At 43.1% G+C, this 27,602-nt stretch overlaps 1 protein-coding gene across 7 annotated transcripts in view; it reads left to right on the top strand.

Moving 5' to 3' along the window:
• pdzd2 (PDZ domain containing 2) overlaps positions 1-27,602 on the top strand; it is a 569,380-nt gene that overhangs the window by 397,570 nt on the left and 144,208 nt on the right. For all 7 annotated transcript variants that reach the window (XM_085973666.1, XM_085973663.1, XM_085973669.1 and 4 more), the window contains one exon: positions 7,768-7,900. In XM_085973666.1, the coding sequence (XP_085829792.1) occupies positions 7,768-7,900 (133 nt within the window). The remainder of the gene's footprint in view (positions 1-7,767; positions 7,901-27,602) is intronic.

The following is a 27,602-nucleotide window of genomic DNA, read 5'->3' as shown; positions in this document are numbered from 1 at the left end:
TAAACTATTGCCCATCTCAATCTGCAGCAGGGATTGTGAATTAAGAGCATAAGAATTAGAAGCAGGAGTGGGCCATACGGCCCCTCAAGCCTGCTCCGCCATTCAATACAATCATGGCTGATCTTCGACCTCAACTCCATTTCCACTGCCGCCCCCCCACCCCGCCCCGACCGATCCCCATATCCCTTGAATTAAGAGGCAGTTAATACTGTTTCCCACTGAAATATGGATTTCTCACCTTCAGCCCAGGACTACTGCCCCACTTTGGTTTCCTCATGCAGCCTCCACTTAGCCTCAGCTGCATCCAAATTCAGCTCCTCACCACACATGACCCCCCCCCCCCACTCCGGCACAAGGCAACATAGCAGTTTCTCTCCGCATTTATGCACAGCTGTGTCGAAAGAGAGGGCAGCTTCACCCCTGTCTCCTCTTCAGTTGCATTAACACTAGCCCCTTCAACAGGGCACAGCCAGGCTCACTCAGAAAGAAAGAAAGACTTGCATTTCTATAGTGCCTTTCATGACCTCAGGACGTCCCAAAGTGCTTTACAGCCATTGAAGTACTTTTGAAGTGTAGTCACTGTTGTAATGTGGGAAACGCGACAGCCAATTTGCGCACAGCAAGCTCCCACAAACAGCAATGTGATAGCTCTTCTGTTCATTAATAAATAGACATTCTTATTATGAACACAGCTAGCTTTTGCTAGACACTTTATTGAGCACATGTGGACTAGGTACAGTATCTGTAGAGGCATCCATCTTGACTGCTGCCTTGTGGGTAGCCTAGTGCCTCATGGGTAATGTAGTCTTAATATACATACAGCTGGGTAGTGTAGTCTTATATACATACAGCTATATACAGCTCTACGGCTCCACCTAGTGTCCACTATAGAATGACATGTTATTGATCATTACATCCCCCTTTCTTTGAGGTTTAACAAAATCAATATCAATCAACTTTCAAGAAAACAATTAAGATAATATCAGTAACACTTTTGTTAGTGCTCTATAAACATAAACATTTTCAAAACAGTCAACACATTTTCAAAGCTTTACATTGTACTCAAAGATTAAGTCTATCAGGCTTTTTTACTTCATGTGTGGATCTTCTCAACATGGGTAAGTCTGATGTGTCTTCATGAGATTGTTCTGGCGGTGAATGACAAGATGCAGTTGCGGCATTGTCATCAATCTGCTCTTGAATAGTCTCTTGTGTTTTTAGGAGGGAACGGCGGTTCCTCCTGAGAATCTGTCCTTCCTCAGTTCTAACAGTGTATGACCTTGGTCCTACTTCCTCAAGAACTGTAGCTTTCCTGTTCCATGCATCTGGATCCTCAATCCTGACAACATCATCCCTTGTCAATGGTTTCAGAGTTTTGGATGACTTGTCATAGTATGATTTCTGTTTCAGCTTTAACAGTTGAAGTCTCTGTCTCAGTTCCTCACTTTGCTGTTCTTTTGCACAGCAGGGTAGCGTGGTGCGCAACTTGCGACCCATTAGCAGTTCAGCAGGTGAAGAACCACAGTCTAAAGGTGAGGCTCGGTAGCTCAGCGGGGCGAGATAAGGATCAGACTTGCTTTCTGTCGCTTTCTTCAGTAGCTGCTTGAGAACTTGAACACCTTTCCCTGCCTTACCATTTGACTGAGCATACAAAGGACTGGATGTGATGTGCTGAAAGTCATAATGTGCTGCAAACTGTTGCCACTCCTTACAGTTGAAGCACGGACCATTGTCGCTAACGGCAATCCTGGGAATTCCATGTCTGGCGAAGATGGATTTCACATGCATTATGACACTGCTTGCTGTGGTGCTTGAGAGCAGCGCCATCTCAGGATAGTTAGAATAGTAGTCAATCACTATTAGATAGTCTTTACCATTTAAATGAAAAAAGTCCATACCAACCTTTTGCCATGGTGCTGTTGGTATGTCAGCTACTATCATTGGTTCCTTTGCTTGTTTGTTTTGGTGTTTCTGACATGTCTCACATTTGCCGATCATGTTCTCAATGTCCTTATTTATGCCAGGCCAATAAACAGTGTCTCTTGCCCTCCTTTTGCATTTTTCAATTCCGAGGTGTCCCTCAGGAATCCTTTTGAGCATGTCTTGACGTAGAGCCTGTGGAATGACTATTCTGTTCTGTTTTAGTAATAGTCCACTTGCGACACTCAATTCTGACCTTATGTGAAAATATTTTGGACAGGAACCTTTTGGCCAACCATGATGAATGTTCTCTATTACTGTTTGTAATACTGTATCTTTTACTGTTTCTTCTGCTATTTGCTTTGATTTTGTGTCTGACACGGGCAACGCAGCAGTGACCATACTCACATGAACATCCACGTCTTCTTCAGTAGAGCTCACATGACTCATTGTGGGTGCTCGGGATAGTGCATCTGCTAACACTATGTATTTGTCTGGTGTGTAGATCAGTCAAAGTCATATCTTTGCAGCTTCATCATGAGCCGTTGAATCCTTGGAGACATCTCATTCAGGTTCTTTTTTATGATGGCAACCAGAGGGCTGTGGTCTGTCTCAACTATGAAGGTGGGAAGTCCATATATGTAGCCATGAAACTTTTCTAGTCCAACTACCAAGCCTAGACATTCCTTTTCAATCTGGGCGTATCGACACTCAGTATCAGTCATAGACCTGGAGGCATAGGCAACAGGCTTCCAATCTTCACCCTCTGCTTGTAGCAAGACCGCACCTAGGCCATCTTTTGATGCATCCGTTGACACTTTGATTCTTTTTGTTGGGTCAAAGAAGGTGAGTACAGGTGTGGTTGTCAGCACTGTTTTGAGGTTTATCCACTCTTGTTCATGTCTTTCTGTCCATGCGAACTCATTTGTTTTATGTAGCAGGTCTCGCAGACAGGCTGTCTTGGCTGACAAGTTAGGAATGAACTTTCCAATGAAGTTTATCATCCCCATGATGCGTCGCACTCCTTTTTTGTCAGTGGGTCGGGGCATTTTGAGTATGGCGTTTACTTTTTCCATATCTGGCTCTATTCCTTTACCAGATAGATTATCTCCTAGGAAAGTGACTTCCTGGACGCCAAACTGACACTTGGCTTTGTTGAGCTTCAGTCCATTCCGGCGTATGCTCTGTAGCACTTTAGTCAGTCTCTCATTGTGTTCTTTCAGTGTGGAGCCCCAGATGATGATGTCATCAACATAGACCCGAACTCCTTCCAGACCTTCAATTATGTGTTCCATTGCTCTATGAAAGATTTCAGATGCAGATATTATCCCGAAAGGCATTCTGAGGAAACAATACCTGCCAAATGGTGTGTTGAAGGTACAGTATTTGGTGCTCTCTTCATCCAGTTTTAGTTGCCAAAATCCTTGTGAGGCATCGAGCTTTGTAAAGTATCTGGCACCTGACATTTCACTGGTGATTTCTTCTCGCTTGGGAATCTGGTAGTGTTCACGTTTTATGTTTGCATTCAAGTCCTTTGGATCCATGCATATTCTTAGATCATTGTTCTTTTTCTTTACACATACCATGGAGTTAACCCAGTCTGTTGGCTCTTCAACTTTCCTGATGACTCCTAGTGTGGTCATTCTGTCCAGTTCATTCTTGAGCCGGTCACGCAGGGGTGCTGGAACTCTTCGTGGAGCATGTACCACTGGCTGAGCATCCTCCTTTAGCTGGATCTTGTAAGTGAATGGTAGAACTCCAAATCCTTTGAACACATCCTGGAAATTATTCACTACAGAATCCACCGAGTCATCTGGTCTGCTTATGGCACAGTTTATACGGTAGACTCTCTTGACCAGTTCTAAGTCCTCACAAGCTTTGTCACCCAGTAGTGAATCAAGTCTTTCAGCCACAACAGAAAACATGAGATGATGCACTTTGTCTTTGACTGTCACTTTAAGTCTGCATACACCTAAGCTATCTATTTTCTGTCCATTATAGTCCTTCAGTAGTACTGACTTTTTCTGTATTTTGGGCTTTTCTTTCATATTGTTAATGTCACTCATACTGATTAAGTTTGCTTTTGCCCCAGTGTCTAGTTTCAAGGTAACTAATGCTCCATTTACCTGCAGTGGGATCATCCATTTGTCCTCTTTTACTGCATTAACTTTATGTTCAGCATTGTCCATTTCTGAGGGCTGCACATTTTCTGTATCCTTTTTGATATCGTCACATGACACCATTCGTACAAAGAATGTCTCACTTAAATCAGTAATGTCAATTACATTAACTCGTTGCCCTTTCTTAGTTTTTACTTTTGAAAAGCATTGTTTGGCAAAGTGATTCTTTCCATTACACTTTGTGCACATTTTTCCAAATGCTGGGCATTGTCTTAACTGGTGTTTGTAACCACAGCGTTTGCAATTAAAAATTTCATCCTCCGATTGCTTTTCATTTCTGTTCTGCCCACGTTTCTTCCCCTTGTAGGACACAGCACCGACAGCAGCATTATCACTCATTACAATCGCATCATTATTGATTTCACTGAAAGTCTTCGCGTGCTTTCGAGCTAGCTCGCTGACTTGGCATATTTTCACCGCATTTTCCAAATTTAGTTCGGTTTCTCTCAACAGACATTCCCTGACTTTTTTATCATGAATACCAAACACAATCTGGTCACGAATCATGGATGTTTTGAGCTCAGAGAAATTACATGTCTGTGCTTTCAGTTTCAGATCAGTTATAAAGCTATCAAAAGTCTCATTTTGCTGCTGTGCCCAAGAACGGAAGATGTATCTTTCATAGGTCTCATTCTTTTTGGGAGAGCAATGTGCATCAAATTTTTTTAGCACATCTTCTAATTTTTCTCTGTTCTCCTCTGGATTAAATACAAATGTATTAAATACCTCTATCGCCTGTGGGCCTGCAACCGTAAGCAGCAACGCTATCTTCCTTGCGTCTGGCTTCGTACCGAATCCGATGGCTGCAATGTAGAGTTCAAATTGTTGTTTAAAAGTCTGCCAATTGTAGTCGATATTTCCTGTGAGTTTCAAATGCTCTGGTGGCTTCAAATTCTCCATGTCGCTTTTCACAATTTTCAGCAGATCTTCATCCCGCTCCTGGTACCATCTTATGTTCATTAATAAATAGACATTCTTATTATGAACACAGCTAGCTTTTGCTAGCCACTTTATTGAGCACATGTGGACTAGGTACAGTATCTGTAGAGGCATCCATCTTGACTGCTGCCTTGTGGGTAGCCTAGTGCCTCATGGGTAATGTAGTCTTAATATACATACAGCTGGGTAGTGTAGTCTTATATACATACAGCTATATACAGCTCTACACAGCTCTACGGCTCCACCTAGTATCCACTATAGAATAACATGTTATTGACCATTACAATAGCAAGGCCTCAAGGGGATATGGACAAGCTAAATGAGTGGGCCAGTACATGGCAAAAGAATATAATGTGGAGAAATGTGATGTTATCCACTTTGGTAGGAAAAATAGAAAAGCAGAGTATTTTTTAAATGGTGAGAAATTGGGAAATGTTGGTGTTCAGAGGGACTTGGATGTCCTTGTACATGATTCACTGAATGTTAACATGCAGGTACAGCAAGCAATTAGGAAAGCAAATGGTATGTTGGCCTTGATTACAAGAGGATTTGAGTATAAGAGTAAAGACATCTTACTGCAATTATATAGGGCCCTGGTGAGACCTCATCTGGAGTATTGTGTACAGTTTTGGTCTCCTTACCTAAGGAAGGATATACTTGCCATAGAGGGAGTGCAACGAAGGTTCACCAGACTGGTTCCTGGGATGGGGGGATTGTCCTATGAGTTGAGATTGAGTAGACTAGGCCTATATTCTCTAGAGTTAAGAAGAATGAGAGGTGATCTCATTGAAACATACAAAATTCTTACAGGGCTTGACAGGGTAGATGCAGGGAAGATGTTACCCCTGGCTGGGGAGTCTAGAACCAGGGGTCACAGTCTCAGAATAAGGGTTCGGCCATTTAGGACTGAGATGAGGAGAAATTTCTTCACTCAGAGGGTGGTGAATCTTTGGAATTCTCTACCCCAGAGGGCTGTGGAGGCTCAGTCATTGAGTATATTCAAGGCAGAGATCAATAGATTTTTGAATATTAAGGGAATCAAGGGATATGGGATAGTGCAGGAAAGTGGAGTTGTAGAAGATCAACCATGATCTTATTGAATGGCGGAGCAGGCTCAAAGGGCCCAATGGTCTACTCCTGCTCCTATTTCTTATGTTCTTATGATAATGACCGAATAATCAATTTTAGTGATGTTAATTGAGAGATAAATATTGGCCAGGATACCGGGGATAACTCCCCTGCTCTTCTTCGAAATAGTGCCAAGGGATCTTTTACATCCACCTGAGAGGGCAGACGGGGCCTTGGTTTAGCATTTCATCCGAAAGGCAGCCCCGCCAACAGTGCAGCACTCCCTCAGTACTGCACTTGAGTGTCAGCCTAGAATTTTGTGATCAAGTCTCTGGAGTGGGACTTGAACCCACAGCCTTCTGAAAGTACTTCTGTGATTCGGCATGCTCAATGAGAGCAATGCTTAATGGGAGTTGCATTTTCTGCCTCTGCTGTTACTGTATCCCAGGAATGTTTTGCCATAATCAAGGCCCCTAGAATTCTCGAGTATTCATGGCCAGTTCCTACAGCAACCCCAACCAGATTCTGTGGCATGAGATTGTAGATTCTACAACAAATCTGTTCTAGTTTCCGAAACATCTCAATCTCCATGTCATAAAAACTTTTAAAATGCTGTATAAAAACAGTGCTAAGCAGTGCCTTCTTCGGAAAAAAATATTCATTTTAAACAGTCGAATGCAGTGTGTTGAACTGATTTTTAAGCTAGAAAGGTAAACTAGCTAAATGTTAAATAGCAGGGAACCAATACCTGGTATTCTGAATTGGAATGGTGGCACATGATACAATCTTCGAATCTGCATTGAACTACAGCTTGTTAGTCCCCACGCATTTCACAACCTTGGCCGTTTACCTGCTAAACTAGACTCAGCTTCTATGAAGCCGGCTGATCAAGGAGCGGAGATCAGTGGAGTGAAATAATCCCATGCACCTGTGGTACCATACAGCAGAGGAGGGGAGCGATGGGCAAAGCTTCAACGAAAGACCCTCATTTTGAGCCAGAATAAACGAGGGCACGTGTCCGCATTAAAATAAAAAGTGTGTTGTTAGAAAAAGCATTTGTGCCAATATTGCTTTTTTCTTGCCCTGTGATATACTTGTGGAAGGGATGTTGATACTGAGAGCAGCAAAATAGTTTTAGTGATCTTGTGCCAATTTTATTAAGATAGAAAATGTTTCCTTTTTAAAAAACATTTTTTTTTTGCCCCAACCAAAAAATGTCCATTAAGTACGAGCTGGAATTAATAAAAGAACAAATGGAGCACTTGGCTCCAGAATGGCATTGTGATCTCTGCAGCATATCAGTTGTAGTTCGATGCTATATTGCACACTCCAGAGTGAATGTGAGCAGTACACCCTGTGGTGCTATGTGTTCTATTTGCTGCATACAAGGCATAAAAAAAACATAATCTGGTGTAAATGGCTTTAGTTTATGGTTGATTGCAGTCTTCCCCACGAAATGTTGAACTCGGGGCGGGGAGTGGGGGAAGCATTTACGATCAAATTATATAAATGAACTGCTCAGAGTTGCCATTTTAGTTGTTACGCACTTTTAGAATGGGCACAACCACACACATCAGAGTAAGGCACCATAACCTCTTTATTTTGCTTCACACTCTGAGCTTGACATGGAAAAAGTAATTTTCTTTCCTTTTCATTCCAGCCGAGGTGATCAGATTTTGGAGGTGGACTCTGTAAGCCTGCGCCATGCAGCTCTGAGTGAGGCATATGCGATTCTTAGTGAGTGTGGTCCAGGTCCTATCAGCCTTATTATTAGCCGTCACCCAAACCCAAAGGTAAGAAATGTGAACAAGTCCAGTCATCCAATGCATTCTGAAATAAAAACAGAAAATGCTGAAATATGTAACATATATATGTCCAAAAGAATCTGAAAATAGAAAAGATATTTCAGACTGAGGCCCAATCCAATAAATTCTTCCTTTTCAACTGAAAATTAAAGGAGGTAACTGTATGGGCAAGTACTGACTCTGCCTACCACACTTACCATTAGATACTGATCCACAGTGTTCTTTCTCATAGCAATTGCTGGATGAAAAAAGACCCTGGTCTATCTAGTTCACCTTCTACCATCCTGGCAGTCACAATGATAATGGAGTTAGTGACGAATCATAGCAATCAATCTGTATCAATTAGACTACAACAGACATGACACGAGGAAAACTCCAGTGGCAGAGAGCTTTGGGAACTATGAGTCCAGTCACCTTTTCTCTCCCAAGCAAGTTCCACATATTATATATCTTGTCTCAAATTACTCATATACTGTATCACAAAATGTTATTTTTTGAAAGAAATCTAGCTAATTTGCATTTGAATGAATCAATACTAACTGCTTCCACTGTCTCCCTGGGGAGTCTGTTCCATAGAAATCACTCGCTCACTGAAATACTGTTTCCACAGAATAGTTTTGAACTTACCCCCCTTCAGGTGCACTGATACTAGAAGGAGTAAATTGACTCTATTGATGAGTGCTTATCATTTACCCTTAGAGCTGCTCCCATTACCATCACTGACAAGCACTTAGCAACAGAATTCCTCTGCAGCTTTAATTATTTTCTGAGAATGGAGTTAGCTTTACAGATCTATTGGCCCCGATATTTACGCAGAGCGTTCGGGTGAGGCCGAAAACGGCCGAAGAATCCGGTAAGGCTGGGGACGCAGAGGTCCTGAAGAAACTTAACGGCAGAACTTCATTAGCATTTTTTGCCTCCATTTCCCACCTGGCAGTCAGCCAACTTGACAGCCTGGCTGGCAGGTGGGAGGGAAGTCCAATGGCAGGATGCAGCAGGGTCTCCAGCAATCGGGAGGGGGGACGGTCGGCCACTGCGGTGTGGGGGAGGGAAGAGAGGTCAATAGTGGCGGGGGTGGAAGAGAGGACATTGCATGTCCCGCCTTCCAAGGCAATGGGCGCGTGTGCAGCAGGCTAGGGTCAAGATTTTAGCACATTTAACGGTTTACTCCCCTCCCCGCCCCGACCCTCACCGGTCTGTTGTTAAGGGGTTAATGTCGAGGCCGCAGTATCCAATCAACATAACAGATTTGCATACTAGGTATATGGTACAGGGGAATATGAGCTGAACTTCCAAGAGTTTTATCTGTTCTGGGTTTGTTTTTCTTGATAAACATATTGGCCCAGAATTTGCTGCAAAGATAACGGTGTGTGAACAATGCACACCGCTAGTAATGTGCAAATCAGCCAACAACTTGTAGCGAGGAAGAGATACCATGTGAATTGTGAATCGCCACAAGATTTGCTCCTCCGTTAACTTCGCGAAAACAGCATCGCATGTTTAACCTCCTCGTGATTTTCATGCAATTGCTGGATTTCAACATTAATTGTCCATTAAACTCACCACAGAAAGCTAAGTCTAGTAATTAACAGCGTAAGTACTCTTTTAATGGCATCATAATTGTTAATGATTGCCAATCAACCTCTCTTGCCTAGAAAGTGAACAATTAAAAGTGTGGATCTCATTCCTTCAGGCTGTAAATTGTTGTTGATTTTTAAAGTGTAAAATTTTAAATTTAATTTTCCTACTTTTCCTTTCTGTCTCATTTTTCTCTCTCTCTCTTAAGCCAATCTTTCTTTCCCTTTCTTTATTTCTCTTTCTGTACCTGACTTGACATTGACCTACTCTATGCACCCTCCATCTCAGTCCTTCCGCTGTTTATTTCTCAATCCTTTAATCTCATGGGTTAAGGAGATACACCTTTTCTCCCGTTGTTCACCAAGGGCCCAGATGCCCTGTTGCCCTCATCGCACAGTTATCAGCTCACACTTTGTGGGCAAAATTTTTTTAAACGTGCACGAGCAAGTTTAACTAACAGGGTAAGCCACGCGATGCCCCACTCCAGCAAAATCTGGGCCAATGACTGATGCTTTTATTAACGCTTGTTTTGTGTTCAGCCTGATTGAAGCAAGTGACTGGAGGAGACTTTGCGGTCGATTTTAACTCCCAGTGAGTTTCTGGTGGGAAACCACAGGAGCCAATTAGTTTATGAACTGCCCGGCGGCAGCATGAGGCGGTTTTAACTATTGGACCTCATTATCGTGCTGACAGAATGGGGGTGCGGGTGGTTGGCGGGAGTGGCTGCCTGCCTAGTGAAAATCAAGCAGCCTATGGATGCCTGCGGGCATGCATTTAGGTGTGGCAAAGGGGGTTTCTGTAGGATCTTGCCGGAAAGAATAGAAGGTGAGTCCCGGGCAGTGGAGGCCTAGCCTTTCCTCGTGGGGCTTGGAGGAGCACTCCTGCTCCTCTTGGTCAGCCGAAGGAAAGTAAAAAAAAACGTACTTTTCAGGGCCTTTTCATGTCCCAATCCTCTTCAGACCTGCTTCAGCCTGGTGGAAAACCGCAGCGGTTACCCCACTCAAGCCTAAGTTAAAATACTATCAGTGTCCGATTGATGTCATCGGACCCCAATCTGCATATATCAGTTAGGACCCCGCCGGCTACAGGCGGGCGTTTTTGCTGGCTGCTCAGAAGAGCAGGTTAAAATTCGACATAGTAGGAGCCAGGCGGCTTTCCGGTGGATAAGTAACCCGGGAAATTTTGACTGCTCAACAGCCCAGTTTCCGCCAGATGGGTAGGGCTAACATCCTCCTCTTTGGCTCAGTGGCGGAGCACACCTCTCACCTGGACTGTACATACCCGCTATTCATTCCCAACTTGCTTTGTGTTTAATTCCTTGCCTATTCCACATTAACAAAAAGCTCTGTAAATCAGGTGGAGACTCTCAAGCAAATTGTAAAAAAATTAAAGAATGTTCCAGTGCCAAGAAATATAATAAATGACTTTAAAATACAAATGTTTTCTAAGGACTTGTTTAAATTCATCACAGCGTAAGCTCCATATGTAACCGTGATCTCAACTTTATGAAGTATTACTGATCATTTTTTCCATCTACTGCAAAAAATTGAGACTTTCCAGTCTGGATAAACTATTACTGTAGATTTTTCAATTTTACTATTGAACATTTTAATTTATATTACACTTTAGCCTGATTTAAGATCCAGTTGGAACATTGTTAAGTGCTGTAGCTATGCATAGTTGTTCAGTGCTCTCATAACTATGAAAGCTGTAGTAATTTTATAGTGCATGTAGGTTAAAACAGTCCCTATTTTCAAGTATTTAAAGCGGCCACAAGTCAAAGATTTTTAGTACCATTCCACTTAGTTCCTAACCTTAGTTATCGCGAGCAGGGAGATTCGAAAAAAAAGGCTGTGGCAATTCTCAGCGGGGAAGGCAAAATCCGAGGAATCAAACCTCAGCAGTCCCTGGTGATTCCCAATCACTTGCTCACTAGCTACAGAGGCATTGATGACAGCTGGGGAGGAGGCTTTCCACATATCTTGGCTTCAGATGTGTCAGGCTAGCCAAGTGGAGAAGGCACCAATAAAAGTTATAGAAAAAGAAGAAATTCATGCTCAATACTCCTGCAAAAAGAAAGTTTAGAAAGTAGTCATTGGAAACCAGTGGTAGTTCCTATAATGATGAATTTCAAAATAGCTTTTACTGGCAGATTTCTACATTTTAAGTGTAACCATGTCTTATGATGCTTTTTTAGTTTCCTACCATGCTTTGGGTTTGATATATGAGAATTCTGGGTGGGCTTTAATGGAGAAATGGTCATTACCAATGTTCCCCCTTATTTTTGGGGGGGGGGGTGGCCCCTTTAAGGGGCTGCATGGCCCATTCACAGTTTTGCGCATGCGCGGAACTTTACATTGACAAAGCCGGTCCCAGGCTGCACAGGACCGGCAGAGAGCTGTGCACCTTATAGGCGCTGCTGCGCACCTTATAAGGAACATTGGTCACTACCTCTGTGTTGGTGAATGGATTCCGAATGATACCGGAGCTTAGAGGGTTAAATTATGGGGACAGGTTGCATAAACTTGGCTTCTATTCCCTTGAATATAGGAGATTGAGGAGTGATCTGATTGACGTGCTTAAAATGTTAAAAGGATTAGATACGGAAAAACGATTTCCTCTGATGGGGGAATCCAGAACAAGGGGACATCATCTTAAAATTAGAGCTAGGCCATTCAGGAACGAAAATGGGAAGCATTTGTTTACATAAAGCAAAGTAGAAATTTGGAACTCTCTCCCCCAAAAGTCTGTGGATGCTAGGGCAATTGGAGCTTTCAAAACTGAGATTGATAGATTTTTATTAGGTAAGGGTATCTAGAGATATAGAGCAATGGGGGGAAAGTGGAGTTCACGTGCATATCAGCCATGATCTAATTGAATGGCGGAGCAGACCCGAGCAGCTGAATGGCCTACTCCAGTTCCTAATGTTTCTATTTCTGGCCCGTCAGGGATTTGCATGATCCATGTGTTTTTTAAGTTTTCCTTTTAAAGATGCTCCATCAATAATTGATGAAATGCTGTGTGACACTATGGTCATACTAGGTTGTGACACTTCAAATAAATAGAAATCACTTTGGCACAAGGTGTCACATAAGTATCATTTCTGCTTTCTTTTGAGGTGCACTGCAAATTGGACATAAGAACATAAGAAATAGGAGCAGGAGTAGGCCAATCGGCCCCTCGAGCCTGCTCCGCCATTCAATAAGATCATGGCTGATCTGATCCTAACTGCCAATCTACTATCACAGAACCATCTCCTGAATCTAACAGAATTAGACACATGAAATAGGAGCAGGATCAGGCTACACGGCCCCTGGGCCCGTTCTGCTACCCACAGGGCCATGTCCGACCCGAACCTAGACTCATGTCCAAATTCCTGCCCGCTCCCCGTAACCCTTAATTCCCTTTACTTCGAGGAAACTGTCTATTTCTGTTTTAAATTTATGTAATGATGTAGCTTCTACAGCTTTTTGGGGCAGCATATTCCATGGACCTACCACCCTCTGAGTGAAGTAGTTCCTCCTCATCTCAGTTTTGAAAGAGCAGCCCCTTATTCTAAGACTATGCCCCCTAGTTCTAGTTTCACCCATCATCGTGAACATCCTCCCCGCATCCACCCGATCCAACCCCTTCACAATCTTATATGTTTCAATAAGATCGCCTCTCATTCTTCTGAACGCCAATGAGTAGAGTCCCAATCTACTCAACCTCTCCTCATATGTCCATCCCCTCATCCCCGGGATTAACCGAGTGAACCTTCTTTGTACTGACTCGAGAGCAAGTATGTCCTTTCTTAAGTATGGACACCAAATCTGTACGCAGTATTCCAGCTGCGGTCTCACCAATACCTTGTACAACTGAAGCAATACCTCCCTATTTTTATATTCTATCCCCCTAGCAATGAAAGCCAACATTCCATTGGCCTTCTTAATCACTTGCTGCACCTGCATACTAACCTTTTGAGTTTCGTGCACCAGGACCCCCAGATCCCGTTGTACTTCAGTACTTTACAGTTTCTTGCCATTAAGATAATAACTTGCTCTACGATTTTTCCTGCCAAAGTGCATAACCTCACACTTTCCAGTATTGTATTCCACCTGCCAAATCTCTGCCCACTTACTTAGCCTGTCTATGTCCCCTTGCAGGTTTTTTATGTCCTCCTCACTCACTACTTTCTCTCCCATCTTAGTATCATCTGCAAACTTTGATATGTTACACTCGGTCCCCTCCTCCAAATCGTTAATATAGATTGTAAAGAGTTGGGGACCCAGCACTGACCCCTGCGGAACACCACTTGTTACTGATTGCCGTCTGAGAATGAACCATTTATCCCAACTCTCTGCCTTCTGTTAGATAGCCAATCCTCTATCCATGCCAGAATATTACCCCCAATCCCGTGATTTTTTATCTTAAGCAATAATCTTTTGTGTGGCACCTTGTCAAATGCCTTTTGGAAGTCTAAATACACTACGTCCACTGGTTCCCCTTTATCCACCCTATACGTTACTTCCTCAAAGAACTCCAGCAAATTTGTCAAACATGACTTCCCTTTCATAAAACCATGCTGACTTTGTCCTATTAAATTATGATTATCCAAATGTCCTGTTACTGTCTCCTTAATAATGGACTCCAAAATTTTACCTACCACAGATGTTAGGCTAACCTGTCTATAGTTTCCAGCCTTCTGTCTACTGCCCTTTTTAAATAAGGGTGTTACATTAGCAGTTTTCCAGTCTGCCGGGACCTTTGCTGAGTCCAGGGAGTTTTGGAAAATTATTACCAATGCATCCACAATCCCTACCGCCACTTCCCTCAAGTCCCTAGGATGTAAGCCATCAGGTCCAGGTGATTTATCCGCCTTGAGTCCCATTATTTTACCGTGTACCACTTCCTTAGTGATTTTGATCGTGTTTAGCTCCTCCCCCCCTATAGCCCCCTGTTTGTCCAGTGTTGGGATATCCTTAGTGTCTTCTACTGTAAAGACTGATACAAAATATTCATTCAGTGTTTTTGCCATCTCCATATTTCCCACCATTAATTTCCCGGTCTCATCCTCTAAGGGACCAACATTTACTTTAGCCACCCTTTTTCTTTTTATATAACTATAAAAACTCTTACTATCTGTTTTTATATTTTTTGCTAATTTACTTTCATAATCTATCTTCCCTTTCTTAATCAATCTTTTTGTTATTTTTTGCTGTCTTTTAAAGTTTTCCCAATCCTCTATCCTCCCACTAGATTTGGCTACCTTATATGCCCTTGTTTTTAGTCGAATACTATCCTTAATTTCTTTACTTAGCCACGGATGGCTGTCTTTTCTTTTACACCCTTTTCTTCTCAGTGGAATATATTTTTTTTGGAAGTTGTAAAATAACTCCTTAAATGAACACCACTGATCATGTATCGTCTTACCCTTTAATCTATTTTCCCAATCCACTCTACTCAATTCCGCTCTCATACCTTCATAGTCTCCTTTATTCAAGCTTAGCACGCTTGTTTGAGATCCAACCACTTCACCCTCTAATTGAATATGGAATTCAACCATGTTATGGTCACTCATTCCAAGGGGATCCTTTACTAGGACATTTTTAATTAATCCTGTCTCGTTACACAGGACCAGATCTAAGGTTGCTTGCCCCCTGGTCGGTTCAGTTACATACTGCTCAAGAAACCCATCCCTAATACACTCAATGAACTCATCCTCAAGGCAGCCCTGCCCAATTTGATTTGTCCAATTAATATGATAGTTAAAATCCCCCATAATTATAGATGTTCCCTTATTACAAGCCTCAACTATTTCCTGATTGATACTCCGTCCAACAGAGTTGCAACTGTTCGGAGGCCTATAGACTACGCCCACTAGTGTTTTTTTCCCCTTATTATTCCTTATCTCCACCCAAACTGTTTCATTATCCTGATCTTTTGACCCAATATCATTTATCTGTATTACAGTGATTCCTTCCTTTATTAACATAGCCACCCCACCTCCCCTTCCTTCCTGTCTGTCCTTCCTGATCGTTAAATAACCTGGTATGTTTAATTCCCAGGCATTGTCACCCTGCAGCCATGTTTCTGTAATGGCCACAAGATCATACCCATATGTAGTTATTTGTGCCATTAACTCGTCTATTTTGTTACGAATGCTACATGCATTCAGATAGAGAACTTTCAAATATGTTTTGTGACACTTAGTTCCTGCTTTTGCCCTTTTTATTACTTTACCTTTTACTCCATACCTTCTGCCCCTTCCTGACACGCTCTGGTTTTTAATTTCCCCACTGCTACCTAAGTCTATGACCTTCTCTGTTGTCATTTTTATTATTTGCTCTCTAGGAATCTCCCCCCCACTAGTTAGTTTAAAGCCCTCTCTACAGCCCTAGTTATATGATCCGCCAGGACTCTAGTCCCAGCACTGGCCAAGTGAAGCCCGTCCCAACGGAACAGCTCCCTCCTGCCCCAGTACTGGTGCCAGTGTCCCAGGAAGCATGTTGGGGCAAATGGCATATGGAGGAGAATGAAGTTTTGCAGCAGAGTAAATGAGTTTGTGTTGTAAAATGCGATACCCTTGCACTTTTCCTCATGATGCAAACTTAACCAAATTTAGCTCCTTTGAACTTTCCAGAGTGATAGATTTTCATTTTCCCTCCTTACCTCAATTTTCTCCTGGAGATGCTGGCTCGTGCAGAAGTTGAGTTTAATTGTAGCCCAGATGCACCTCCAGTGGGTGGTGGTGGGGGTGGTTTTAACCCTACTCGCTGAGCAGAAATCTGGCAGGTGGGCAGTTAAAATCACCCTGGCTCTTACCTGTCTGAAAGCTGCCATGATTGCAACATCTGCAATTTTAACCTGCTCTCCTGAGCAGGCAGCAAGGACACGCGCCCAGAGCCAACAGAGTCCTTCTTTATATATGGATGTTGCGGCCCGATGACATCATTGAGGCTCGACTGTAATCTTAACTCAGGCCTGAGCAGGGAATCCACCTGGAGTTAAAATCGAGGCCAAATTGAATCCTAAAATTAGTAGTTCGACTGTTCAAACAGCGCAGCCCGGTCTGATCAGTATCTACAGCATTCCACTTTCCAACAGCAGCCACTGGGTAGTGATCTGGAGTTAGAATGCTGGCTGATTTCCCCCTCCCCTCAATCCCCTTCCATTCCTTAGCCTAAGCAGCTGAGGCCAATTGTATTGCCACCACCAACAACACATCAACTAACTCAGCACAAAGCTCACTGACGTGGTCTGTATTTGATGGTTTCCTGTTTATAAGAACAGCAAGTTCATTGGATAGCGATCAGTGGGAACCCTGCTGGTTTTTCCCATCCCTAGTTCAGTGGTACTGATGACATTTGTAGTTCCCCCACTGTTTTATCAGCTGAGATCAGTTGTCACAATCCTAGAACCTTCATGGTCTGCATAGTTCAGTACCACGCCTGTAGTGGATTTACCCACTGGAGGTGCCACAAAGAAAGACTTGCATTTATATAGCACCTTTCATGACCTCTGGAAATCCCAAAGTGCTTTATAGCCAATTAATCACTTTTTGAAGTGTAGTCAATGTTGTAATGTAGGAAAACAAGGGGTCATTCCTCGTGTATGAATCTGGACAATGAGTATTTGGAGATTATTTGCGCTGTAAGCAGCAACACAGCCAAAGCCCAATCCTATCTTCACCTACATCCACGTGCACATGATTCAAGCAGCCATCACAAGTAGCTGAAGCTCCCCTTCTTCCAGCCCAGAGATACATAGGCCAATTGCAGCAATTAACTGCACACAGACCAGGGGGATCAGTCCCAGGACCTTTTGCAGCCTTATGATTAGATTCAGTCTGTCGTGAGTTTGGGAATGTTCTACTCTCTTTGACTTTTCTTTGATGTACTCAGCATTCAATATATTCGTTAGGCAGTGCATATCACAAAAACTGTGCTTTTGATGCTGTATGAGTATGCAAAGGGTTGTACTAGATTGAAGCTATAACTTTCCATGTAACTGATGCAGAGAGACCTGGCAGAGGTACACTACAGTCTGGCACAGGGCCACACTATTGTTCTGAATGGTCAGGAGCCTGCTTAAAGCTCAGTCTGCAGTCAATCTGAAGACCATTAGGTGTGGTAGATTTTGTCATTACTCCCCTGGGCATGCGGAGGATGTCAGGTAGAGGGCTCTCTATTGCTGTTCCATCTCAGCAACATGTTTATTGGTTATGAAACACAAGAGGAGGTCAAAGTGGATAATATGGGCAAAGAAATAATAAATCATGAATAGTTTCTTCTTAGTGAGAAATTATGAGAATAAAATCCCATGTGCTCTCGGAATATAACAGTTTTGTTCTTCTACGAGCAATCTAAGAATCAAATTGTTATAGTTTAAAAAAAAATCATATATAATTTCCAAAAAATGTTGTATGAATCATCAGGAAACCAAATACTGTTTTTTCCCATCCCCAATAGATTACAACTTACTTTGAAATACAAAGAAGTTCCTTTGAGCATCTGATCAGAAATAGTTTCCAGTCCAGCATGAAGGACAATTAAAATATCAGGTCTAACCATGTAACGTGTGTACATTGTTCGGCTGCTTGTTTGAGTGTTTCAAATGGTCATTTTTCACCGAGATTTAATCGTTCTGAATTATTTGTTTCAGATTTTTTTTAAATGATAAATGTTGGGTATAAATGTTTAAAAAAAATTGAAATATTTATGGAACTTTTGCTAATGAAGCCAATGGCCTCCAAATTCAATAATATATTGCGAAATGATTTAAGCTGTCAAGAAGCTAAAGGTTTGGTTGTGTTTACCCCAATTTTCTTTTTTCCCTCCTGAAAACAGTTCCACAGCTGCCAACTATTTCCAGTACTCTGCCAGAGTAGCCATTCTTCATACCTAGAGCTGGATTTTCCTAAATTTGCCCCAGGAGCTTTGGGGCGGGACTCCTGCCCATCACCCCAACCCCACCGTGACCCTGGCCCAATCACCTCCCTGAGCCTCACTAAACTTGCAGGGCGAGTTCCTGGCCAAATCTCTGCCACCAATATGGAACCTGCTGCTGCAGAGGAGTGAAATGTGGCGGTGCTGCCACAGGAACATGGGGCTTGCCGCTGCTACCTCAGTGACTACCACCACCCTTCTCCTGGTGGCCCTTGGGATTGGCTGAGACAGCAGCGGTAACTAGGAAAATCAGGGGGCTTGCCAGGCTCTGACCCCCTGCCCGAAATTACATGCAGCAGGTGGCAAAGGGGCAGCCAACAGCCTTCCAGGCTAGAGCAGGGGAAGGAAAATTGATGCCAGGGCAGGGAAACAGCTCTAGACCTCATTGCCTGATGTTACTTTCACTTGTTTTCTGATTTGAGACAGATCGTGGAGGAAAATCCAGCTCTTAGTGTTAGCAAGCCACTTGATGGTGGGGAGGTATCACAGCCAAGGCTGATGCTATCCTTACCTGATGTACACTTGCGCAGACTTTCCAGGAGGACACCGGATGGTTATCAGGACCAAGAATTCTGGCTGTTTATTTTCTCCTTCTCAGCTCGGGAACACAGGTCAATTGTAGCATCTCTCAGCTAACTTAGCAGTGATAAGGGATGGAACCTGCGACCATCCTGCTCTATATGGCTCAGTGTTACACCAGGTGATCCATTTACCCACTGAATCATCAACAGATCTTTTAAAAAATGTTTTTCTCCCTTCAATTTGCTTTTTTAACTGCATTTCACCATGTGGCCAATAGAACTACATTTGACCAAAGCACCATCCACCCACTAATGGACGGATAGTGATTTTATTGCAGATTTCCAGCATCCGCAGTATTTTGCTTTTGTATCCATCCACTAATGTTGTTCTTCTCTATACATTGGGGTTAATCATGTAAAGATCGTGCTTTTGCCAGAGATTTTATATTGTGGTGCTGAGGGTGAGGCTTATTATTGGATTAATCCAGAGGAAGCTTTGCTGTGCATCTTGACAATGGCTGCTTAAACTGTTCCCTTTCCTAGCACGGATGTCCCTCATGTTGGAGGCGGAACATTCCCCAAATTTTTAAAAAGATAGTTAAGTTTACATTGCTGGCTTATTATCCTGCAGATAGGCATCCCGATTACAGCTGTCATTTTGCTACATAACAAATGGACATCAACAGACGAAGATCAGCCATGATCTCATTGAATGGCGGAGCAGGCTCGAAGGGCCGAATGGCCTACTCCTGTTCCTATCTCTATGTTTGATTCTATGTTTAACAGCTATCCTGACCACGTCTTAAAGCGGCATAATCTTCTTAAAAGAAGCTCAAAAGTTGTTTGGCTGTGGAGGTGAGCCAGAGAGCCATGTGTCACTTTAGTAACAATGATTTCACGCAGAATGTTTTTTAGCATGATTCAAGTATTCTGTGTTTGTAACCAAAGGGGAAAAACATTTTAATCGAAGATGTTGCTCCTTTAAGTTGCCCCTTTGGTCTGTCAGACCCTGGTGACTGGTCTTTCATTGCCAGTAAAAAAAAATAAAGTGAAGTGGCAGGCTTTCCAGTTCCTGGGAATGAAGCAGTGGACTTCGAGTTGTTTTTGAGGATCTCAGTGGTGACAGGAACTCCTTAAAAAAAAACAACAATTATTCTTGCATAACTCCTGGCAGTCATTCCTTTACTGTGTAGAATCCAAAGAGCCTGGCTGGAAGGAAATAACTGGAGCAAGACTGCAATGTATTTGAAATCCGATCATTGTACATACCATTAAAGACAAATGAAAAAGCAGTCTCCAAAATCGAGGCATACTGGCAACATATGACAGAATCTAAGGACACTAACCCAGCTAGTTCAAACATATTAATATAACCCCAAACACAACCATTAAGGAAAATAAGCATGTAACTGTTTGTATCACAAAGGATAATGGGTGGCTCAGTGACTGAATAATTAGTCGTCCTTTCACACTTCATTCAGTTAAGTTTGTGCAGGTGGATGAAATAGTAATGTCGTTCAGTTTTCATAGCTTTACATAAAGACTGTTTGTGAATCTCAATGAATGCAGACTTGCAGCTGGTTCTGCACAAAGTTACCAGTGTAAACGTGATTTACCGTAAAATCCAGATTAGATATCAAAACATAGCTGCTGTTTTTGGTTTAAAAAAAACCATACCTAGAAATGGCTGTCAGTGTACACTGGAGTGTGGGGATGGAGGGATACCACTTGCTTACTGCCTGGTTTCTGCCTCCAACAATGTTGCTGTGGAGGTTTTAAGGATGGTTTGTACTGCTACATTAAGCCATACGCCAGCCGTGTTGTGTTACTTGTCACTGGCTAGCGTACCAAATTACAGTCTTCCCACATTGCATGTGTGGTGTGCTCTTACCGTCCATACAAAATCAGCATTGCAACTGAAACAGGTTTGCACCTCTCGGGAGTGTGGAGGGAACGGCTGTTTCATTGGTTTCGGCTGACAGAAAATTCTTTACAACGGGAATTGCCTTCAATGCCTCCCAAGCATTAGAGGGGGGAAAAAAAAGAAAGATTTGCATTTATATATTGCCTTTCACGACCTCAGGAGGTCCCAAATACTTTACAGCCAATGAGATACTTTTGAAGTGTAGTCACTATTGTAATGTAGGAAATGCGATAGCTAATTTACGCACAGAAAGGACCCACAAACAGCAATGTGATGATGATCAGATCATCTGTCTTTTTGTGTGACTTTGGTTGAGGGATAAATATTGGCCAGGACACTGGGGAGAACTCTCTTGCTCTACTAGCAGGAGCAGAAGAGAGCTGTCAGAGACTTCAGTTAGCACCGAAGGCATACTGTTCAGACTCTTTGTTATACCACACATGGGATCTTCAACCCAGGCACAGCTACCTGGCGGTGACAAAACAGCAGTTCCCCCAGAGCCTGAGGCTTAGCAGGGAGGCAGTTACAGTGTCATCTGAAAAATAACCAAAAAATGCTGGAAACACTCATCAGGCCAAACAGTATCTATGGAGAAAGAAACAAGTCCCACCTGCTTCAAGAAGAGCTGCAGATAACCTCTAATGTAGGGACGACACTGCCAGTAGAAGGCAAGGTGTAAATTGTACTGCTACTCTCTGCTGTACTCTTCTACTTCTTTGCAGTTATCTTTTAAATAAATCTGAACATAACAGTCTGGCAGTGTTATATTTATCACTTTTCGGAGTGGACAAGGGAGCATGATGAACATCCCACGTGCTCTCGGAGTATAATAGTTGGGTTAAAAAGAGTAACTGTTAGTCCTGCAGCACACTGTCCTACTCACAGTAAACGTAAGGGGCAGGTTTCAGTTCATAAAGGAATCAGTCTGCATATGGAAACTGTCTTTTTGCTGCGAATGCAAGTTGATATTGTTCCATGAACATCCCCATTCACAACGATGTCGGAGCCCAGCACATGAGCGCAAAAGACAAGGCTGAAGCATTTGCAACCATCTTCAACAACAACAACAACAACTTGTATTTATAACGCGCCTTTAACATAGTAAAACGTCCCAAGGTGCTTCACAGGAGCGTTATAAAACAAAATTTGACACCGAGGAGATATTAAGACAGATGATCAAAAACTTGGTCAAAGCGGTAGGTTTTAAGGAGCGTCTTAAAGGAGGATAGAGAGGTGGAGAGATTTAGGGAGGGAAGTCCAGACCATAGGTCCTCGGCAGCTGAAGGCACGACCGCCAATGGTGGAGCGATTAAAATCGCAGATACACAAGAGGCCAGAATTGGAGGAGCGCAGATAATCTCAGAGGGTTGTAGGGCTGGAGGAGGTTACAGAGATAGGGAGAGGTGAGGCCATGCAGGGATTTGAAAACAAGGATGAGAATTTTAAAATGGCATTGCTCAACCGGGAGCCAATGTAGGTCAGTGAGCACAGGGTTGTGCCGAGTGGATGATCCAACTTGGCCTCCTCCTGAGGTCCCCACCATCACATATGCCAATTCATTTCACTCCACGTGACATCAAGACAACATCCCGGCTGTAGTGCTGAAGACTTGGTGCTCCAGAACTAGCCACGCCTCTAGCCAAGCTGTTCCAATACAGCTACAACACTGGCATCTACCCAACAATGTGGAAAATTGCCCAGGTATATCATAAGAACATAAGAACACAAGAAATAGGAGCAGGAGTAGGCCATACGGCCCCTCGGGCCTGCTCCGCCATTCAATAGGATCATGGCTGATCCGAACCTAGACTCACGTCCACTTCCCTGCCCTCTCCCCGTAACCCCTAATTCCCTTATCTGCTAGGAAACTGTCTATCTCCGTTTTAAATCTATTTAATGTTGCAGCTTCCACAGCTCTCTGGGGTAGCAAATTCCATAGATTCACCACCCTCTGAGTAAAGAAGTTTCTCCTCATCTCAGTTTTGAAAGGGCAGCCCCTTATTCTAAGATTATGCCCCCTAGTTCTAGTCTCACCCATCAGTGGAAACATCCTCACCGCATCCACCCGATCAATCCCCTTCACAATCTTACACGTTTCGATAAGATCGCCTCTCATTCTTCTGAACTCCAATGAGTAGAGGCCCAACCTACTCAACCTTTCCTCATACGTCAACCCCCTCATCTCCGGAATCAACTGAGTGAACCTTCTCTGAACCACCTCGAGAGCAAGTATATATTTTCTTAAATATGGAAACCAAAACTGCATGCAGTATTCCAGGTGTGGCCTCACCAATGCCCTGTATAACTGCAGCAAGACTTCCCTGTTTTTATACTCCATCCCCCTTGCAATAAAAGCCAAGATTCCATTGGCCTTCCTGATCACCTGCTGCACCTGCATACTAACTTTTTGTGTTTCATGCACCAGGACCCCCAGATCCCTTTGTACTGTAGCACTTTGCAGTTTCTCTCCATTTAGATAATAACTTGCTCTTTGATTTTTTCTGTCAAAGTGCATAACCTCACACTTTCCAATATTATATTCCATCTGCCAAATCTCTGCCCACTCACTTAGCCTGTCTATGTCCTTTTGCAGGTTTTTTATATCCTCCTCACTCACTACTTTCCCTCCCATCTTTGTATCGTCGGCAAACTTGGATATTTTGCACTCGGTCCCTTCCTCCAAATCATTAATATAGATTGTAAAGAGTTGGGGTCCCAGCAATGACCCCTGCGGAACACCACTAGTTACTGATTGCCAGCCCGAGAACGAACTCTTTGTTTTCTGTTAGATAGCCAATCTTTCACCCATGCCAGTATATTACCCCCAATCCCGTGATTTTTTATCTTGATCAGTAATCTTTTGTGTGGCACCTTGTCAAATGCCTTTTGGAAGTCCATATACACTACATCCACTGGTTCCCCTTTATCCACCCTGTATGTTACGTCCTCAAAGAATTCAAGCAAATTTGTCAAACATGACTTCCCCTTCATAAAACCATGCTGACTCTGTCCTATTAAATTATGTTTATCCAAATGCTCTGTTACTGTTTCCTTAATAATGGACTCCAACATTTTACCAACCACAGATGTTAGGCTAACAGGTCTATAGTTTCCAGCTTTTTGTCTACTTCCCTTCTTAAATAAGAGTGTTACATTAGCAGTTTTCCAATCTGCCGGGACCTTTCCTGAGTCCAGGGATTTTTGGAAAATAATCACCAATGCATCCACAATCCCTACCGCTACTTCTCTCAAGACCCTAGGATGTAGGCCATCAGGTCCAGGGGATTTATCTGCCTTAAGTCCCATTATTTTACCGAGTACCACCTCCTTAGTGATTTTAATCGTGTTTAGCTCCTCCCCCCCCCATTGTCCCCTGTTTGTCCAGTGTTGGGATATTTTTAGTGTCCTCTACTGTAAAGACTGATACAAAATATTTGTTCAGCGTCTTTGCCATCTCCATGTTCCCCGCCACTAGTTTCCCGGTCTCATCCTCTAAGGGACCAATGTTCACTTTAGCCACCCTTTTTCTTTTTATATAGCTGTAGAAACTCTTGCTATCTGATTTTATATTTTTTGCTAGTTTACTTTCATAATCTATCTTCCCCTTAATTAATCTTTTAGTTATTCTTTGCTGGCTTTTAAATGCTTCCCAATCTTCTATCCTCCCACTAGATTTGGCTACTTTATATGCCCTTGTTTTCAGTTGGATACTATGCTTTATTACTTTACTAAGCCACGGATGGCTGTCTTTTCTTTTACTCCCCTTTTTCCTCAGTGGAATATATTTTTCTTGAAAGATGTAAAATATCTCCTTGAATGTAGACCACTGCTCTTGTACCGTCTTACATTTGAATCTGTTTTCCCAGTCCACTTTAGTCAATTCTACTCTCATACCTTCATAGTCTCCTTTATTTAAGCTCAGTACGCTGGTTTGAGATCCAACCCTCTCACCCTCAAACTGAATTTGGAATTCAACCATATTATGGTCACTCATTCCAAGGGGATCCTTTACTAGGACATTTTTTATTAATCCTGTCTCATTACACAGGACCAGATCTAGGATTGCCTGCCCCCTGGTTGGTTCAGTTACATACTGCTCAAGGAACCCGTCCCTAATACACTCTATGAACTCTTCCTCCAGGCTGCCATGCCCAATTTGATTTGTCCAGTCAATGTGAACATTAAAATCCCCCATGATTATAGCTGTTCCCTTATTACAAGCCCCAACTATTTCCTGGTTTATACTCCGAACAACAGAGTTGCAACTGTTAGGAGGCCTATAGACTATGCCCACTAGTGACTTTTTCCCCCTATTATTCCTTATCTCCACCCAAACTGTTTCACTATCCTGATCCTTTGACCCAATGTCATTTCTGACTATTGCAGTGATTCCATCCTTGATTAACATAGCAACCCCACCTCCCTTTCCTTCCTGTCTGTCCTTCCTAATTATCAAATACCCTTGTATGTTTAGTTCCCAGTCATGATCCTCTTGCAGCCATGTTTCCGTAATGGCCACCAGATCATAACCATGTGTAGTTATTTGTACTGTCAACTCGTCTATTTTGTTACGAATGCTGCGTGCATTCAGATAAAGAACTTTCAGATATGTTTTCTGACAAATTATTCCTGCTTTTACCCCTTTTACTACTTTACTTTTATCATTATACATTCTGTCCCTTCTTGACATGCTCTGGTTTTTAATTCCCCCACTGCTACCTTGCTCTATTGCCTTCTCCGCTGTCATTTTTATTTTTTATTTTTCGCTCTCTTAAAACCTCCCTCCCACTAATTAGTTTAAAGCCCTCTCTACAGCCCTAGTTATTCGATTCGCCAAGATTCTAGTCCCAGCACTGGCCAAGTGAAGTCCGTCCCAACGGAACAGCTCTCTCCTGTCCCAGTCCCATATCCTGTTCACAAAAAGCAGGACAAATCCAATCCGGCCAATTACCACCCCATCAGTCTACTCTCAATCATCAGCAAAGTGATGGAAGGTGTCGGCAACAGTGCTATCAAGCGGCACTTACCAATAACCTGCTCGTCGTTGTGCAGTTTGGGTTCCACCAAGACCACTTGGCTCTCGATGTCATTACAGCCTTGATCCAAATATGGAGCTGAATTCCAGAGGTGAGCTGAGAGTGACTGCTCTTGACATCAAGGCAGCATTTGACAGAGTGTGGCATCAAGGAGCCCTAGTAAAACTGAAGTCAATGGGAATCAGGGGGGTAAACTCTCCACTGGCTGGAGTCATACCTAGCACAAAGGAAGATGGTTCTGATTGTTGGAGGTCAATCATCTCAGCCCCAGGACATTGCTGCAGGAGTTCCTCAAGGCAGTGTCCTAGGCCCAACCATCTTCAGCTGCTTCATCAATGATCTGCCCTCCATCATAACGTCAGAAGTGGGGATGTTTGCTGATGATTGCACAGTGTTCAGTGCCATTTGTAATTCCTCATCAAGCAGTCCATGCCCACATGTATCAAGATTTGGACAACATCCAAGTTTGTGCTGATAAGTGGCAAGTAACATTTGTACCACACAAGTGTCAGGCAATGACCATCTCCAACAAGAGAGTGTCTAACCACCTCCCCTTGACATTCAACGGCATTACCATTGTCAAAGCCCTCACCATCAACATCCTGTGGGGTCACCATTGACCAGAAACTTAACTGGACCAGCCACATAAATACTGTGGCTACAAGAGCAGGTCAGAGGCTGGGTATTTTGCGGTGAGTGTCTCACCTCCTGACTCCCCAAAGCCTTTCCACCACCTGCAAGGCACAAGTAAGGAGTGTGATTGGAATACTCTCCACTTGCCTGGATGAGTGCAGCTCCAACAACACTCAAAAAGCTTGACACCATACAGGACAAAGATATCTCTTGATTGGCACCCCATCCACCACATTAAACATTCACTCCCTCTACCACCGGCGTACCGTGGCTGCAGTGTGTACCATCTACAAGATGCACTGCAGCAACTCGCCAAGGCTTCTTCGGCAGCACCTCCCAAACCTGTGACCTCTACTATCTAGAAGGACAAGGTCAGCAAGCGCATGGAAACACCACCACCTCCAAGTTTCACTCCAAGTCACACACCATCATGACTTGGAAGTATATCGTCGATCCTTCCTCGTTGCTGGGTCAAAATCCTGGAACTCCCTCCCTAACAGCACCACACGAACTGCAGCGGTTGAAGAAGGCGGCTCACCACCATCTTCTCATGGGCAATTAGGGATGGGCAATAACTGCTGGCCTTGCCAGCGACGCACACGTCCCATGAATGAATAAATAAAATATTATTCAGAGAACCTGAATTACAATATTTATTTTACATTAAATAAATTCTAACCTGGTCTGTTGTGATAATGGAGGTTTTAATGTTTCCTTAATGCAAATAACAGTTGTTCAGCCTTGTTATTACTTCAGCTGCTCCATTGTGTTACAGTATTATCAAAGGTTAACAAAAAGGTTTTAGTTGTTTCAGAAACTTTTAGGAACCCACATTTCCTAGGTCTATATATGTTGCAACAGTACCTAAACTCCTGCCTATCAAGAGCTCCCTGAATCTGATATCTAGTATCTGGCCTGCTCCTGCATTCTCAGTTTTCCACTCCCTTGCTAGGAATTTTTTGCTCCATGCTGAGCTAGCTCTGATCTTTTCCTGCTGGTTCCCATCCTACTCTGGATCGTGCTCTGTGAATGGCCTTTGCTTAGCCACTTTCTGCTTGCTTCCGATTGCCG

This window comes from Somniosus microcephalus, chromosome 2 (genome assembly GCF_052327205.1).
Source record: "Somniosus microcephalus isolate GS21.2 chromosome 2, FLI_Smic_1.0, whole genome shotgun sequence".
NCBI classification, from domain to species: Eukaryota; Metazoa; Chordata; class Chondrichthyes; order Squaliformes; family Somniosidae; genus Somniosus; species Somniosus microcephalus.
The sequence above is the reverse complement of the archived record's forward strand: the minus strand, read 5'-3'. Positions and strand labels throughout refer to the sequence as shown.